At 40.8% G+C, this 19,356-nt stretch overlaps 1 protein-coding gene across 1 annotated transcript; it reads right to left on the bottom strand.

Annotated features, from left to right (window-relative positions):
* Positions 1-11,483: 11,483 nt before the first annotated feature.
* LOC129774116 (uncharacterized) lies at positions 11,484-18,873 on the bottom strand. Its single transcript, XM_055777815.1, has 2 exons — positions 18,745-18,873; positions 11,484-17,029 (listed from the first exon to the last, which is right to left on the bottom strand). The coding sequence occupies exons 1-2, from the start codon at positions 18,769-18,771 to the stop codon at positions 13,199-13,201; spliced, it is 3,858 nt and encodes a 1,285-aa protein (XP_055633790.1). The 5' UTR covers positions 18,772-18,873; the 3' UTR covers positions 11,484-13,198.
* Positions 18,874-19,356: the final 483 nt, after the last annotated feature.

The following is a 19,356-nucleotide window of genomic DNA, read 5'->3' as shown; positions in this document are numbered from 1 at the left end:
AAGCGCAAGAGTCATTTGGCATCACGTAATCTGATAAAACTACAAAATGGCATGGGTGAAGGAATCAAGTTCAATGGAACCGACACTGGTCAAAGTGAAACCTGTGCCATCGGGAAGCATACACGGCTTTCATTCAATCATATTGGGTCCCGTGCTAATGAAGTGCTCGAATTAGTTCATTCGGATATCGTTGGACCAATTGAAGAAAAGGGAAAAGGGAGGTTACCGATACAGTTTGACATTTATCGATGAGCAGACAAGACAAATTTTTGTTTACTTTCTGCGCACCAAGTCACAAGAAAAAGTGCTGCAACAGTTCAAAGACTTCCAAAACAAAGCTGAACCTCAGAGTGGGATTACATTGAAGGAGCTTAAAACGGACAACGGCTGGGAGTTCAAAAATATAAATTTTGAGAACTATCTCTAGCAACTGGGAATCCGTCATCTCCAATCTAACCATGAATGGATTGTGCAAGTCAATTGCGGGAAAATCTATGCAGGCTTACGGCATCTTAGACTCACAGCGAGTATGCTATCCGTTTCTACAAAAATCAAGTTATTTAAAATCCTTCTTTCACCTTCTTTTACTTATGGATCTGTATTGATTTTGAAGGCTTCAATTGCTGCTTGTGATCGATTGAGGGTAGCGGTAAACCCCTGTGTTCGATCGGTCTTCAACTTGTCTACGTTCTCTAGAGAATCACACTTACAATGGCAGCTGTTGGGATGTTCGTTTCGTTTCTTGACATTACGACGATATGTCACATTATTTAAAATTCTCCATCACGGTCCCCACTATCTGTTCAATAAATTACAACCGTATCGGAGCACTAGAGTTCGTCACTTTGTTATCACACTTCAAATTATAGCAATACTTTCTTTATACGTGCAATTATTTAGTGGAATCTGCTTCCAACTGACATAAAATCTATTAATTCACTCTCAAGATTCCGTCGTGAGTGTCTCGGCTGGCTGAATGAAAGGAATTAGCAAGAAGTTAAAATGATTTTGGAGTGTTGAAAATGGTCAACATACATGATAGAGTTTTTGTTAGAATATTATTGGATCGGAATTGGATCGATTAAAGATGTCCACCCCCGAACCCGGGACTTCTCTATGAACGTAGGAGAGAAATTGGCGAAGCAAATGTGTCCTTCGAAAAAGTGGAACGCATGAAAAATGTTCCGTTATTGGCCGCCGTACGTTCTTTGCCAAAGGAACGCGGTCGGACATCTGTTATGCGGTGAACGTTTTCAGCCGATGCAAAATGCAATCCCGGTGAGCGACATTGGAATGCGGTGAAGCACCTGCTACGTTACCTAAAAGAAACATCCAAATATCGCTTGGTATACCAGCATGATAAGAAATCAATGATTGAAGGATTGGCCGTCGCCGACTGGGCGTCTGACCATGACGATCGGAAATCAACTACAGGATACGTATTCTTGAGCGGTGAATACGTATCCTGTAGGATTGGAAGAGCTATATCATGGAGCTGCAATCGACAACAAACCGTTGCTCTGTCCACTTGTGAAGCCAAGTACATGGCTTTATCGGCAGCTGTGGTGGAAGTGTTTAAGAGCATTGTTCGAGGAGGATCGAGCCATTCTTATTATTGCGATAATCAAAGTACAATCTCCGTGGCGAGGAATGATGGCTATCAACCAAGGATGAAACATATTGATAAACGTCATCATTTCATCCGTGATTGTTGCGACAAAGGTGACATCAAAGTAGAGTATATTAGCACTGATAAGCAGACTGTAGACGGTTCAACCATTACCTCCATCAAAGATAAACTTGTACCGCGAAGCAATGGAATTACGAAATTCAATGGGTTGAGGAGGAGTGTTGAAGACCATCCAATATAAACAGCCCATGATCTTCTGTCAAATAAACTTTCATTACTTGCAAGTTTTAATTTTTTTTTTGGAAATCAATGGGAAAAATAAAAAAAATCGAAATTTAATAATAATAATGAAATACCACTTTTCGATAGTTTGATTTTTTTTATAATACTGGTTCATTTTTCTAAAGTTGATACCCAGTGGCTAATGTCGAAAATGTAGAAATTAATTTTGAAGAATTGATGACATTTTAATATTTAGCTTTTTAAGAAGATTGTCGCTTTTAAGAAAGTGATTCAATACTACTTGGCTATACTTTTCTATATAAATTAGATTAAACTCAAAGCAAACCTAGCCGAGGTAGCCATAAGTCCAAAATCATAGTCAAATGGCAAATGGATTATATTTTGAATGAAGCCAAATTAAAATTCATTCTATTTATTAACACCATTCATCTGTGTTTTATTCAATTTGATGTTCGACGCCTTTAAAAACAACCCCTCTATATACCAAGAGTATAGATATTAAAATCGGAATTCACACAATAATAGTGTACTCGAAAAAATGCAACACATTCTTTTGTGTATAACTTTTTATTGCATGAGTAAAAATAGATGAAATTTTGGGTAAAATTAGTTTAGAGTGTAATGTTTACATGTGTAAAACATCGTCACAATCTTTCAAGTGGTAATCGAGATGGCTTCCAAGTTACATTAAACCAAACGCCACGGAGATCGCCGGCCTGGAATTTTTCGTCGGAAAATCCCACTTGGATGCTCCGGAGAAGTTCCGGAAGAAGAAGGTCTACTAATTTGCCAAGAAGTACTCGATCTGACATCGTGGATTTACGCGAAACCGGTGATGGAGTGGTACGAAATCAACGATGTTGTTTTTGTGCCGAATGAGGTAAATTCCCTAAACTCGCCAGAATGCATTGTAATTTTTAAAATAACTCTTCAGTCGAATGCTTTGCTCGAAAAGGACCGGTGGGTCTGCGTGTTTCTGTAGAAGCAATTGAAGATGGGTGATCCATTGTTCGTTCTAGTTCTCGCGAGAACAATACACGAGAGTTGTATCTTCATTGCCAATGCACATAGCGCACTCGGTATGCTTCGTGAGCATTCTGCTCGTGCTAGACACAGTGCGGCCCGAGCGATTACATATTTGTGCCCCCACCACCATCATCTATTTCATAACGCATTAAATCAACAACTCGTACGTGTGATTCAACCATATACCACCAATCTCCACATAACGGTACGAAGAACGACGCGACACGTCCTATTTAATATTTCTCTTTTGCTTTCTTCTACTTGTCAGTGCAAGATTGGAACTATGCTTACTTCGCGTATATTCTGAGTTTTACACGTCCGTTCAACAAAGTAACAAAATAGAAACTTAGGTTGGCCAGGGCGAGCACAATATGTATAGTACTTCCACGGCGATAGGCATCAACCGCCGACTAATCTTAACTTCGATGGACTTTCAAGGCTAGTTTATAGATATTTTTTAATTTCACCAATATTCATAGATTTTGTATGATTCCAATAGTATTTTTTCGAAGTAAGTTTTGAGCTATGGGAGAAAGTTTTTGGGTCAGTATGCAACAAACATCACTCATACAGCCTGTATCTTTCAAAAGTGTTCAGCCAACACAGAGGTATTAACGCTCAAATCCGTGCACCCCAAACGTAACGCTTTCGTTTAGGAAATTTTTACTCCCCAGTACAGATGCATTCGCCGAACAAAATTGCACCACTGTGTGCGATATCTCTGTTCCATTCTTCCTTTGTATCGAGCAGTTTTGTCCGACATCAGCATTGAGAAAGACTGCTGTCTGCTAGCTGGTGCGAGACTGTGACTTGAATGATGAAGATCATGGTTTTAATTATCTTCTTGAATGGCGCTCACGTGCCCAGTGAAACTTTAGCCATCTCAACGTAGATATCAAATTTCAATTACAATTCAGTTGAGACGCCTTGAATGTATTCTGGGCGGCAAGCTCTAGAATACGCGAGTACCAAGGCAGGTCGGAAGAACTTTCCATGACGAAAAGTCCCTTGGCCAGAGCGGGAATCGAACCCGAATCCCCGGCATGATAATGAGTGCGCTGGCTTAAATCATAAAGGGCAATTTGGAAAACTAAACTAATGTCTCAGTTATTTGGAGAACCCTCGCTGCCGTTTGGTCGCTAGTAGGATGACAAATGAGTCGTGAATGCTGTTAATTCACGATGCGCTTGTTGATACTCAATAAATTGAAAACCGGTAATGAATTCTACGTCTATCGTTATTGTTACACATGCAAATTTGTTGAAAATAAAGTAACACCGGATTAGTCACCCAGAAGAGCCGCAAGTTAAGTGTAATGCAGTTTGAACAATCATGGAATGTTTTCGATTATATTATTTGGAAAAGCAGACCGGCCAGAATCAATACACCGACAGGTGCAATATATTCATCAAACGTCAAACTCAACATTATTTTGAAATGAAACCTTCACATATGCTCCATTATCATTATCGATTTTCCCACTGAAAGCCGAAAGTGTTATCTTGAACTCATTATCGCAAAAGTTTTTATTTCACCGTGGGTTTTCGGCTACACACACGCACTGGTTTTCCCTAAAACGAAAAAAAAATTGAAGTCGTATTTTGATTAGAAAATGTGTCACCCTTTTCCCCTCTGACGATATTATTAGGAGGAACAGTGCATTACAGAACGGCCGCAGCCCGTGAGTAGTAATTTGAGAAAATTCGCTCCTTGTGCCAGATGGCTACCCATCAAATCGTATTTTTAATACTAGTGTTCAATTAATGTGTATGTGGCTCTGGTCACCCACACATTCCGCGAGATAGTTCAATGTGCGAGGTGCTACGCATTATGACAAGTTGATGTGTTTATCAAAACGAGTCCCGGGAAAGGTAATTGTCACGATTTTCGGTGGGGCACTCAAATACGTGAGCGTTCAATTTGTTGAAAAAAACTTCGATAGCAAAACAAAACGCGCTTCGGCACCTTGGCCGCCTCAACGCAGGGCGTTGAGTGAACGTTCGAATAAACGAGGGTTCATTATAATCGTTATCGTTTCCATTTTATGGATTTCCTATTCACAAATGAAAATATTCGTAAGAAAATAGCACGCCAGTAAATTGAATATTGATTTCGTTTTATTGTTACACATTTTAATGTGTTTTTTTTCGCTCCACTGAGGTCCTTTTTCGGGATTTCGGCATTCCCAGAACGTAAGCGCACAACTGCTCAACGGTAGCCGCATGGAACGAATGGATTTCACTTTATGTTTGCATTCGAGCCTGGTCCCCTACTTTGCATTCGGCGAACACAATGCGACTGGTCGGCGGCACCCTAACCAAATTCAAAAAAAAAACCCATAGTGTTCGTTTGCGTTTTGAAAATGTGCAGGTTGAAAAATACCTTTTGTTAAGTCAGAGCCAAAATGTTCGAAATGAAAAGTTTATTGAGACAGATGTTCTGGCGAGCTTGAGAACGATGGATGAATATGGATGGAATTTTATACGCATAATCAGCTAACATATTTGTCAACTGCACGTCAAAAACCGACTGCTCCCCAAATGACTCGTACACGAGTGGGGGACAGACCTATCGCAACGATCTCAAAACCATATCCTGAGAGTCTCAAATACCATTAAAAACTGGTTACTGTCACCCCCCAAAAAGGTGCCGCTACCCGAATAGCGAATCTACCGATAGGATGTGAAGGCGCGTGATTCGACATCGTACGGGGGCGAGGAAAACAGGAAAAACAACGATAGAACAAACGAAACGCGCGACGACTACGACAATGTCGGCCACGATGATGGTGATGCGGTGTTAAACGTTTTGCCGCTGCCACAATCAGCAGCTGAATATCTGTGGGGGGAGGCTAAACTGGAGCTTCGACTTCGACTTATATTTGGATGACGGCCCATAAGGGAGCGAATGGCAGCATGATGACGACGACGATGGCGGCGATGATGATGATACTATCGATGATTGTTTACATGGACTAGCGCGTCTCTCACTCGGCGGGGATGTCATGTAGCACTAAGGCGTAGGGTCGGGAAGGGTGTTCTCTCTGGTGAATGTGAGGCATAGATTATAACGGAGGAATCTGTTTTGCATACTTGATTTAATTAAATCATTTGTAGCAGCAGAAAATCGCTTCATTTGATGACACTCAAATTTTGTGAATTTTCTCACCCATAAGAGTCGCCTTTACTTTCGTTCCGCTCACCACGGTGTCGCTGTTGCGATTATTAGCATACGAAAAGCGTGTTTGACGATATCGTAGACACAACACACTATCTTATGACGTGGGAAATATTTTATATTTATCTGTGTCTGTAAGGCAGATTTCGAGATGACATCAAAACATTATCAATTAGTTGAGGCACAAACAGCATAACTTCATCGCAAAGATACGTAACATCAAATATTTTTGCGTGAAAATCTTATACTCATTCAAACACAGAAAAATGCGAAAATTTTATTCACTCATTTTATTTATTTTATTCATTTTTTGGTAAATCAATAGACACTTTACTGTCCTTTGTTATTAATGAAAATTTCTTATCGCAGTAATGAAATTTCACCGAACCGCTCTTCGTGAAGTATGGTAGTCATTACCCGAAGCTCCTTTTTTGAACAGCCGCTGTAGACCTTGAACGGCTGAGTTGCATGCATAGCTAGTACGACGGAAAGGTACTCGAAGGAAGATATTGTTTTGTAGAGTTCAAGATTGAACGTTAAAATTTATGTTTTCAAGAATCACTGAGCTTTTAGCCATCAAGACGTCAGACATTAATAAGGCGCGGATTAGGTCTCGTCGTACTTGTAGTGTTTCTAGACTTATTAGTTGGCATCGGCTCTCATAACTTGGCAATTGATGAGGGTTGTTCCAGGGTAGACGCCGTAAAGAGAACCGAATAAACCGTTTATGCGCGACTTCAATTCTATTGACTCCATTCAGGTAGTAGGGTTCCAAATCGATGAGCAATATTCCAGGGTAGAACAAACTAAAGCACTGAATAGAGATTTCAAGCAACAGACTTCGGTGAAATCTCTCGCAATTCGCATAATGAACCCAAGGCAGCGGGAGGCTTTACCGACGACATAGTTGACATGTGATTTGAAGTTGAGCTTGGAGTCCAAATAAACACCCAGATCCTTAACACATTCGACATTGGCCAGCGAAAAAACATCAAGATGATAGCCGGAATTAACTGGGTTTTTTTCTTCTTGAGAAAGTGATCGTTGAGCATTTATTCGGATTCGGTGTCATACGATTGTGCAGTTGCCGTTGGAGAAATAATGTGTCAACCTCAGACCTCATTTTATGCAGTTTTTGTCAATTTTTTTTGGTGTGTATAATATTTGAACATCATTTGTCAAGTGCCGTGAACAATTTAGTGGTGCAATATACGTTACATAGGTAAAACGTACAATAAGGAGAAAGTAACCAGTTGGCTTCTCGCGAAAAAGTGAAATCTGTATTCTAAAAATATCTCACGTAAACAGTGAATCGCCAAGCTATTTTCTATGATCGAACTTTTATTGTCACGGGGTATCATAGCCCAAAACTGTAAAAAATTAATCGATTCCATAATGATTGAGAGTTCATGATATGCTTAAATGGTTTTATATCGAATATAATTTTCTATACCTTTTGTTTTATCTCGAGAACAGTTAGAGTTAGGATGATAACGTCTGTATCTTCTCTTCTTAAATGGCACTGACGTTCCTAGAGGAACTTCGCCGTCTCAGCGTAGTATTACTTGCGTCATTTTCATTAGTATTTAGTTGAGATTTCTATGCTAAATAACACGCTTTGAATGCATTCTGAGTGGCAAGCTCTAGAATACGCGTGACCACAGTTCAAGATGGAGGAAATTTCTTTGACGAAAAATTGCCCCGACCAGAACGGGAATCGAACCCGAACCCCCGCCATGTTAGGTTTGACGCTAACCACTCGACCACGGAAGCACAATAACGTCTGTATAGTTTTTCATAAAGAATTATGTGTAAAATCAAATTTTCGAATTATTTTAATCAATGTTTACATTTGCATGAGATTGTCCTTGTACCAATAGTCGTCAAGCTTAAATCAAGTATTCTCAAGCCAGTATTCTAATAAAAATAAACACGAAATAAGTGATGAACGGATAGTAGTTTTGCCGGATGCCGGATTTCCGGCAAGCTTCGAGGCCGGATAGTCGGGTATCCGTCAAATAGGCAAACAAAATCATGTGTCCCTCAATGCTTTGAAATGTTTGTATGTATGGAATCAGACATCTCTGTCTTTTTCTTTTTTCATCTTTTTTGTATTGCACAAAAAAAGTCCAAACGATGTCAATGGAGATCGAACCAAGGCATGGTTGTTTTACACGTGCTATCAACATAGCTAATGATGCTATTGAGTAAATGCGTGATAATATTGCACCTGATTATAAAATGAAGTTGGGTAAGCGAAACAATTAACTAACCCCAAAGCCGATCTTTACCCGAAGGAAGACGTGCCCTGTGACTGGTGCGATTGGGTAGCAATTCTGAATTATGAGCTTCTACCAAGCAACGAAACCCAAATTTCTGCATAACTCAAGGACTAATCAAGTAAATGACGTCAAATTTGTCATGAGGTGAATATAGAGGGTGCGAAATGTTCTCATGGTGATTCGACACACCTTCCCTCTCTTTAGGGGAGGCTGCCATATGAAAAAACACAAATTTCTGCATAACTCAAGAAATAACGGTACCAAATGTGGCATGTGAAGGTTTTAGGAGACAAGAAATGTTTTTATGGTGATTCGACACTCCTCCCCCTCTTTAAACTCGAGAACTAATCAAGCAAATGGAACCAAATTTGACATGTGATGGTTCTAAGAGGCAATAAATGTTTCTATGGTGGTTCGACACTCCTCCCCCTCTCTAACGTTGGGGGGTCTGTCATACAAATGAAATATGAATTTCTGCATATCTCGAGAACTAATCAAGCAAAAGGGTAGGCGCAAAACTCGTCGCATTTAAGATGTCATCATTTTATTATATTTTATGTATTCCATGTAAGGGAGAAACATGTTATTTGCAAGTGATTGGAAAATCTTGAACGAGAATTGTGTCTGAAAATAATTTGATATTACAATGACGAGTTTTGATACTAGTACTAGGAAATTTATAGTAAAAGCAAATTGTAAAGGGTCAATTAGAAGATCAATTGGACCCGCTAAGCAAGAAAACGTGAATGTGAATAATATTGATAACAAAAAAAAATCATTTTGGGCAGAACGAAGTGTGCAGGGTCAGCTAGTATGTCTTAAAACTGATGCTTTCGTTTTCTAAAAAATCGTCACGAACTTCCCGGACAGCCCAATATGAGCTATCCTGATTTCTTCCCGATTTTTATTTTCAGTCTTCCTGATTTTTGAAAATTTTAGTTAGCAACTCTGCTAGCGACAACTTACTCACTATGCAAGGGTGGAGTTTACTTCGCAAATATCCTCTTTTCGCTATCCCCCTTAGTTGTTTCTATTGTCGCGGCTACGCAATCTTTTTTTTTAATTTGTTGGTTTATCATTTCGGATATTTTTTCGATTGATCTGATATCCGATTCTCGAACGGATAGCTAAGACTGAGGGTGTTTCAGAAAATCTTAAATTTACGTATACCACCCTCTGGAGTCATGGTATTTCGAAGGGTTGCGTCGAATGGATTGAAGATGCCTCCTGTTTTCTTGAAAGCAGGTGTAAGTGTGTATACTGAAGTCTACAGGGACATTTGAAGAATCAAGTACATCCATGAGTCCAAGAAAACTTGATTATTTCTAAATCGAAGTCGATTATTTCTGAATCAGCTAAAATATAAGCTTGAATAAACAAAAAAGGGTTTTCAATTACAGGAGAATAAGGAAAATAATAATTGTTTTGAATCACGAAGAAGGATTTTGGTCTTTTTTAAAGACATTTTTTTTTGAAGTACAACATCAACGTCGGCAGGATGTCACTTTCGTTCAATCAAAGGGTGAAGTGAAGTGCAGGTCTGAAGTCGTACAAAGCGAATGTGGCACCAAATCCTAATGACGAACCAAATGAAATGGTTAAAGCAGGAGTTCGTAAATTATTTGATACGATGTTGGGAATATCTTGTTTGGTAGGTGTGTAGCAGTTGTGGTCTTGGTAGTAAATTTTTCGTTACTTCCGGTTCTATCAACTAAACTATTTACGTGAAAGGATGCCTAGGAAGAAGATTTGCCATTCTTTCAAAAAAAAGTATTGTTTTAGCCTGTTTGTGCATCTTACCATTACAGCAATGAAACCACTGAACGATACATTGAGAATAAGGATTATTCGATACCAAAGAGGCGCCATCCAACGGACGGTCGAGATGAACCTTCTAAAGCTTGAAACATTTAGAATCTGCAATCACCATTCATTTTATAGCAGCGATCGTTGTAGGCTGAAATCTTTCGACAGCAAATTATTTGAAAAACCTTTATCTTTCGACGGTAAAATATTGACCGTTGATCTGTCTTGTTTTGAAAGGTTGGGAACCGAGAGAAGGAATTTGGTTTCGAACACCTACATTAAAAATCCGGCGTGGACAGGTACTAAAATCGCGAAAATGTTGAAAATGGCTAAATCGACCGTGTATGATGTGCTGAAAAGTTTCTGTGAACGTTCAACTGTTGTTTGGATGGATCAGAGGACGCGTCGCAGTAGAAGTTACGATCGGAAGCTGAGGTGGAAGGTATTGAGAACAATCAAGATAAACCCGGGACTCTCGGACTACGACGGTGGTGAGCATTCAAGACAAAAAGAAGTACGGCGAATTACTGGAGGAGGTTTTGATTCATTTGCTGGAAGATTTCATGGGCTAATTTTTTTTCTGAAAGACTAAAAACTTTATAACGACTCATAACACGAAATCCGGACCTAAATCCGAATTGCTTGGGGAATATTATCAGCATATATATATTTACATAGGGTAGGAAACATGAAACCGCTAAAGCAATCAATGCTAAGGTAGCATCATGGGTCGGAACCAAGTCGGATAGCATCTGAAGCAATTGCGTAACGTGCCAACAATAAAAGTTTTTCTAAGGCATGCTTCTGGGCGCGGGTTGTCATCTTCGATGGCTGTTTCAACCTTCGTTCCTTGGAAACGTTGTCAGTTTTCTTTCTTATTTGTTTGGAGTCCGAATTGACCGTTCAGTTCAGGATGTTCAATCAAGCGCCAGAGATTGAGTAGATGTAATTCTATGTAATTGTCTCAGTTCAGGGTAGTTAGTCTATCGCCGGTGTGTGTTGTTGTTATTAGTATGTTTTCGCCTGCATTTTTGATGTAGTTTTGAATGAAATATGACTTTTTTGGTTCGATTTTCATCTCGTTAATCGTTTCCCTAAGCGGTTTTCTCAATAATAACACTTCATATATCACCCGAAGTTTACTTTACAAATATATGAAATATTACTCAATCAAAAACAACATTTCGGGTTATTATTCACCGCCTCAACGCGCGCGGAAATGTTGCGTTCTCATATTGTTCTTGATTTCTTTTTTTCCATGTTTGTCAGCAATTGCTATAAGGCACACAGCATTATATAGTTTCATATTGTTCGATAGCAATCGCCGATCCATTCATTTGTCTTCAAATGTCTTCTTTTGCAAAGTGGTTCTTGGTTTTTTTCTTCTTCAGATGTTTCTGTAATCGCTTAGCGAAACCACTATTTTTGCTCGGTAAAAATAAAGCAAAAGATGTTTGCCCGATTTCATCTCTGTTATCGTAAACTAACACTACAAATAACGGTCAAAGCAGATAGTAATGTCAACAAAAATGGTTTGATTTATTGGTGTAGTAATGTAATCATACTTTTGACTAGTAGTACTCTAAAGACTAGAACAGAATAGATGTGTAGAATTTATAGTTAAAAATAATAATAATGTTTATATGTACAACTTTTATACAAATGGAATGCATTTTTTGTCATTAAATTGGTAACCGTTCATACTTTGCATAATGTTTTTTTTTTCTTGATATATTCACAGCTATCTGATCATGAGCCATTCTCTGGCTTATGTTTATATGCGACTAGTTTATTTGATTTGTATTACGTACCGAAGGATTTTTATAATCGCATTTGTAATGGATTAACACGCTCTATAGTTTTTGTCTGAGGTATTTTACTAGTCTCTCGTTTTAGCATCTTTAGTTTACTCTAATTTGTTTTGCTTTATCCATATAAAATTGTACTCTAGGCTTCCAAACTCAAAACTGAATTGGTAACTAGCGGTTCGGTAAGTTTATGTAACATTGGAATATCCAAATTTGACTAGTGCTTGTAGGTCAATTTGACACCATATTCTATTTAAAATATACCACTGCTTGTACTTACATTTACCCTGAGTTGAATAATGGTTCTTTTTTTGGTAGAAGGTTCAGTGCATATTCATATAAACTAGGATTACATCAGATTTTACCCACTTGAGCAGCTAAACGAAGTTTAAAACGAAATAAGAAAAAATGTATCTGAAGTCTTCCTTTCTCGGCAACTTATACGCAAAACTTTGCCTGCGCCAGCTTATTTGTTTCTGATAACTATGTTTTAAAAAATCTATCATATCTGAAGAGATATAATTTACTTTTTTTCATCAGTGTTACTCATAATAGGAACTTTGTTAGAACATCACCAAGAATTTCTTCCTTTTGTTTACTTCTTACGCATAATATTCATTAGTTAGCAGCTTAATAGTTCACTTGTTTTCTACATCAATTCGTCTCACAACATCAAGCAGCCCGCAGAGCATTCATAAAGGGAACCTAATATAATTGTTAGATTTTCTTCTTTTTTTAACTATGGACAAAAGTAGGATTATTCGCCTAAAGCAGCAGAGGTTAGGTGTCAGCAACAACTGAAAAATATTCTGCAGCAGATATTCTGCAGTTCAAGACACTCATCTAAATACAAATACAAATGCTCGATGCCTGTTGTCGTCTCTCATGTCTTCACGCCGCATTTGCATTTATCCCCTTCTCCATTCTATGCTACACAACGATATACTACTGCGGTCAAATATTTATAAGTTTCGATTCTTTTTTTTCTTCTCTTACATCTATCCTTCTCTAGATGGAACAAATGTGATCTCCCCTGTTTTTCTTTTACACTTTCATATGCATCTCTGATTAATGTGTACGTATTTGCGGATTTGTTTCTTCTTGTTACTTTCAATGTGTTATTTTAGAACCTGGTTCTCATCGCACCGATTGGAAAGTGCAAAAAAATATATAGGTATCGAGCAGCAATATAATTATGCTGCTTTTATGCGAGAACCCCGTGCACCCTAAGCCGGGCTAAGCGTGAAGGATATTGTCATTGGCGAATGGATACGTTCTTTGACAGGTAAAAATACAACAGCTGGTACAAACCTGTTTGCAGACGGCTGGTCATCTGCAGCCTCCTTGGATCGTGATTCGACGGCTGATTCCTCAATCAAGAACGACTGCATCAGCAGCGGTCCGCTTTGCTGTGGCAGAGCGTAGACAGCGGGACGCTGGGTGAGATTTGCCATCTCCGAGAGCTGGGCATTCTGGTTGGCATGGGGAGGGCTCGACGGTTTCGCTTGCTGCTGCTGCTGCTCCTGTGGATTCACTGTGGCATCGATAGTCGGTCGGGGTGATGGATTTTGCAGCTGTGGAGATCGTTCCTGCTGCCGTTGCTGTTGTGGAGAAGATTGCTGAGAACTGAGCCCATCTTGGGACATTGGTGGCAGTGAAGTTGAGGCCGCCTGTATCAGGGATGGGGTTTCCGATGAGGGTGGAATTGATGACTGCATAAGTGATGCACTTGTTTCTTTCGTCAGTGAAGCTGCTGATTCGGTTTTAATAGCAGCTAAGTGCATTGGTAGTAGCTGAGCGTGGCTCTCCTCTTCATCCTGAAGTAACTGTTGTTGCACAATATTGAAACTGGTATGGGTTCTTTCATGAATGAATAGCAGAGGAAGCAAGGGAGTCGCAAATGAGCAGTACGAGCACTGATATCCCTTCGGGCCAACATTAGCACCGGTGGGATCAGTAACGAACAATCCAGAGAACGGATTTTTCAGCATAAACTTTGTGTCGGTTGAGCTCATTCCGAACGAAGCTCTGGGATTCATTTTCTGCTCCACGGGGTTCGAATTCATGCCACCGTTTGGAATTTTCAAAGAAGGACTGCTCGACTTGCTTCCATTGCCAATTTTGTGCTCAATTTCGCGAAGTTTATCCACGCCCATCTTTCCATGGTCACTCAACAGATGTGCTCTGAGCCACTTCGAGCTGCGGAACCTTCGACTGCACAGCGGACATACTTCCGTGAAGTGTGAATAGTATCGGTTGCTCATATCGGAGATTTCCCCGGGTTTCAAAACACCCTCGCCCGAGATCGGCGCCTCACTGCTCTCGGTTGATTCAATGTTGTTTCTAGGCTGCGGCAATGGCGCTCCCTCCTCTACAATACCATGCGTGTTATGTTTGTGTACACGCAGAAAATATTTGCTGCAAAGCTCCTTGTTGCAAATATTGCACACGACTCCCCCAATCTGCGCCCCATTCTCAATTTCAATGCCATGCATCCTCTGCATGTGAGTTTTCATAAAATACTTATTGCAAAGTTCTTTGTTGCAGATCTCGCAGTAACTGCTCGTTGGAGTCATCGAAAAAGTCGGCTTTCTGTCAACATAATTCGATCCCGCCGGAATACTCATCGTGGTAGCAGCAGTGATGGGACGCTCGGGTGTGATGAAACCTTCCCTCTTGGGGCTCCCATTTTGAGTTCCGTGAACCTCCATCAGATGTTGCTTCAACAAGTAGGCGCTGGAAAATTCTTTATCGCACTGCTTGCATACTTCATACTCTTTGGGCGACGCTGACATAGAAGCCGATCCCGGAGGCGTCTTCGAGCCATTGTTGTTCTCATTCATATTGTTGTGCTCCTGAATCATGTGGGCATGCAGCATGTACTGGTTCTCCATTTCTTTCCCACAAACACTACAGTTCATTTTCCGTTGATTGTTCAAATCATTCAGCTGCATTATCATGGACTGAAGCTTCTGGAGATCTACACTTATTGCCTCTGCCTCTTGTTCGGCGGCAGTCATTTCTTCCTTCACATCGAGTTTATCTTCCGGAGTTTCTTCCTCGTTCATTACGCCAACGTTTCTCGCGGCTTCGTCCTTCAATGAAGAAGACGATTTTGGAAATTCCTCCGTACCGCCATCGGTTAGCCGCTTGAGCGGCGGCGGCGGAAACCCGAGAACATCTGCGTCTCCCACAATTAAATTGAGAGGACTTGTTTGAACGAAGTTCCACGAATTGCGCTCGTCTTTGAATTCCTCCGGGGGGAGAAAGACCCCGTGACGTTTGAGTTTGTGGGTGCGCAGGAAGTATTTGTTGCAATACTCTTTACAGCAAATTTCGCAAAACGCTTCAGGATTGTTTACACCCAGCCGTTTCAGCTTATCAACGGAGAAGTTCGCCTCGCGCGCCGCCTGAATCGAGAGTGGGGAAAGTTTGCGCGGCTGCGGTGTAAACGACGCGTCCTCCTGCTCGATAGAGTAGTCCTCGCGAAAACCCTCGGGAAAACGGAACTGTGCCACGCTTGGTGCCATACGGCCGATTTCGGACGGTGAATCCGACTGCCTGCCTTCGACTGACTGCTGAAGTTGTGGTTGTTGCTGTTGCTGTTGCTGGTGATGATGATTATTCGCTGCCTCGTGGGCTTTGCTTCGATGTTTACGCATTGCACTCAAACTCCCGAACTTCTTGAAGCATATGTCGCAGAAAACCGTCGGTTGGATCGAGTTTACCGACAATTTCGGCGATGTCGTTGGTCTCATCGGCGCATGCTGGGATGGCATATCCGTGTTTTGATTCTGACTGCTATGGTTGTTCTTTTCTTGTTGTTCTTGAAGCGCCGCTTGCTGTTGCTGAAGTTGGAACACTTGAGATAGCTGATGAAGGGGGTTAAACGATCCGATGCTCGAGAGGGAATCAGTACCGTTACTTTGGGGCTCATATATTCCATGTTTGTTTGCCTTGTGTGTCTTCAGGAAATATTTGTTACAAAACTCCTTATTGCAAAGATCGCAGTAGGCTTCCGGATTGAATATTCTTAGTGGCGGCACATTTGGCCTGTTGGAACTATCATTTGATCCAAACGAAGAAACGGATGGCATTGATAGTAGCGGTAAGTGGGGTAAATACCCGGAAGCCGACAGCGCAGCTGCTGCTTCCGGCGGGAATGGGAACGGTAAATTTGGCAAGGATAGCCACTCATCTGTTTTGGGTATGTTCTGCATCGAGGATCGGCGAATTTCACCGTCCCATTCTGTGTCCTGTAAAAATTCCTTCTTCAAGTTTAACTCAGGTGGTGTGTTCGTTCGCTCCTCGTTGTAATCACATCCGGATAGCTTATCTTCATTGTTTCCCCGATTGTTTGTGATCGATTCCATTTTGTCATCATTATTCAGATTTTTAATTTCATTCTCGTTTCGATCAACACTAGTTTCTGAATTTCCAGCTCTATTAGCTGCTGTTTCTGTTCCGCGAGATTCACTCTGCTGCTCCTTGATTTCTACTGCGGTCGCCATGCTGAGCAAATGGTCCTGATTATCCAAAGAAATGATTGGATTTGTGTCATTGTTCAGTCCTTCATTGGCATCTCGCTTCGAGGTCGGATCATCCACCTGTTGTTGCAGCAAATGCTGCTTTTGTAATTGACTGAGGTTGGATAAAAATATTTTCTGAAAGTTATTCTGCTGTTCCGCAAAAGCGCTCGCAATGGACTCAACTTCGTTCATCTCAGACTCATCGGCTTCGTCCATCAGCTCAGGATTTCCGGCATTGGCAGTTGCACTGTTGTCTGCCCCATTCGCCGAGATACGACTGGGCATAGGTTGTTTGCGTCGCTTCTTGGACAAGTCTGGCAGACTATCGGAACTCAGCTGGGTGGCGCTGTTGAGTGCCTGTGGTGAATTCAGGAACGCCGATGACAGTGAGCGTTTTGACGCTTTCACTGTGGAATTGTTTGAACTGTTTGTTTGTGATGAATTCGATGTGTCACTTAGCGCAGTCTCCTCGCCGCTGAAGTCCGGAGGTGGCGTAGCGTAAACAGAGGCAGCCATTTTGATTATATGCTGTGAAATAATGGAGAAAAAACGTGTGAATAATGTTAATCAGATTCATTAATGAAGATTGTACTCGAAAAAATGAAAAAAAAATGGGTGAAAATTGATAAATTTTTGGGTTAAAACTAGTTTAGAGTGTAATGTTTACGTGCGCCAAATTTTTGTCACAATCTGTCAAGTGGTTACCGAGATGGCTTCCAAGCAAGAAGTGCTTCGACTAGAAATTATGGTCGCGATCGTTCAAAATTCAGGACAGTCCCACAGGAGGATCGCGAAACAGCTGGGAATGGACCAAAGAGACTCAGACCAAGAAGGTTTGGTTCGTCCAGCAGACAATGAAGCAAGCCGGACTTCATATCTTCAAAAACGTCGGCCAAATACCTCGTCAGGAAGCTGTACTGTGAGTGGTTGGTGCAGCTGAAGAGCATATCTCCGGTCTGGAGTTTTTCATCGGCAAGTCCCGCGTGGATGTTTCAGCGTGGTTCCGGAAGAAGAAGGTCGATAAATTTGCTAAGAGGTACTTGGTGTAGCAGGCAATCTATGGGTGCGGCACATTGAGCAAGCCGTACATAACAATGGGCACTACCAACGGCCAAAACATATAAAGAAGAATGCCTGCAGGAGCGCCTGGTGTCCTTCCTAAGATCCCCCGGAAGAGACACTCTCTTTTGGTCGTATCTGGCATCGCGCCATTACCCTAAACCGGTGATGGAATGGTAAGAAAACAACGATGTTGTTTCTAAGCCGAAGGAGGTTTTCTATTCGCCAAACTCGCCAGAACTTCGCCCAATAGAAAGTTTCTGGGCGATTATGATGGACAAGCACAGGAAAACAAAGAAGGTCTTCAAAAACGATCAGGATTTGAAGAAAGAGTGGATGAAAGTGTGTAAGAAAAGTGGCGCAAGTGTTGCACAAGATTTGATGGATAACGTAAAATCCAAAGTGCGAGCATTTAGGTTGCAAAAGAGGTTGTTTCGCAAAAACATAGTTAATATGTGTTTATTTATTCCCTGAGAGTTTCAAAAATCTCCGTAATTAATTTTGAAAATCATCATTTTGGTCTGTTGCATTTTTTTTTCTCGTACGGTCTGAAATGTTAAAACTACATTCCTGTTCGCTTGAAACACATACAAAACTGTGCTATGAAATCTAGAAAACGAACTACGCTTCATTATAGCTGGAAACGAAAATATCTCTCCCACATATGCTATCCATTTTGGGGCTAATATTTCTATGGCTGCCGATACGCATGTTCCACATTTACTGATCGGAGGCAATTAGGCAATACTCATGGCGCACTGCCATAGGTGACATGTTTCACTGAACATGACCACCCACCTTCATTTATTTATTGCCATAAATAATTGATCCAATTCGGTACACTGTGAGCCAATGTGAGTATGAACGCTTCAACCCCACAAATTGATAATAATTACAGACTGTTTTGAACAGCGAAAGGCTGAGTACTTAATCAATCCATTCTCACGTGGCAGTAATAGTTGCTGGTGAGCAGAGTAATATTCAAAAATATGACACATTCACCAATGTTTGTCTAAAATAATCTTATATTCAAATCCAATTGTAGTTTACGCAAACATGCCGTTGCTTTGAAATGCTCCAAAAACGTGAAACTGAATAAATACTTCTAATCCAATTTCAAGCGAGTCGAGTTACACACAATCCTATTCGGACGTAAATTATCACACACAATTCACCAAACTTACGGTATGTTCTTGTTCCATCAATATCATCAAAACAATACGATCTATCACTTGCACTGCTGCGTGTTCTAATTTCGCGCTCGAGCAATACAATGTTCTCGATACTGTGTATGAATCATGCTCCAGGCCTGTGTCTCGAAAGCGCGATCGACTGATACTGAGAGAGAATTTTCAAAAATCTAATCACCAAAAATCCGAAAACAGCAAACTGATTCATTCCACTTTGCCTCTCTAGCTATTTTGGAAACAAAAAATCCCCTCCCCTCGCTTTTTCAAAATCATTCTCTTTTTTTTTTTTCAAAAATCCTATTATGAACCCTTATTGTGCCCGGTTGCTTGCTACTGCATGTCCCTCCGAGTTTCCGAGGGACGTGCGTGTCTCTCGCTCCTGCTGCATGTGAGTGCACACAAAGTGCCGTTTTGGAATATTAATCCAAAAATTTGGGACAGAAAAAATCACCCGTACCCGACGCGGATAAACGGAAAAGAGAAAAAGCACTTTTTGGCCATTATGGTAATTTCTAATGCCCCTAGTCAAAAAGACGATCGGAAACGTTGCAATCGTTAGGGATCTCGAAGTCGAATGGGCGATGAGAACAAAACGTTGATCACTGT

Source organism: Toxorhynchites rutilus, chromosome 3 (genome assembly GCF_029784135.1).
Source record: "Toxorhynchites rutilus septentrionalis strain SRP chromosome 3, ASM2978413v1, whole genome shotgun sequence".
NCBI classification, from domain to species: domain Eukaryota; kingdom Metazoa; phylum Arthropoda; class Insecta; order Diptera; family Culicidae; genus Toxorhynchites; species Toxorhynchites rutilus.
The sequence above is the reverse complement of the archived record's forward strand: the minus strand, read 5'-3'. Positions and strand labels throughout refer to the sequence as shown.

Excerpts from the sequence above, each read along its gene's own strand:
- LOC129774116 (XM_055777815.1), bottom strand. The coding sequence starts at position 18,771 with ATGATATTGATGGAACAAGAACATACC. Across the intron at positions 17,030-18,744 it reads TGATGGAACAAGAACATACC|CATATAATCAAAATGGCTGC; the intron begins GTAAGTTTGGTG and ends ATTATTTCACAG.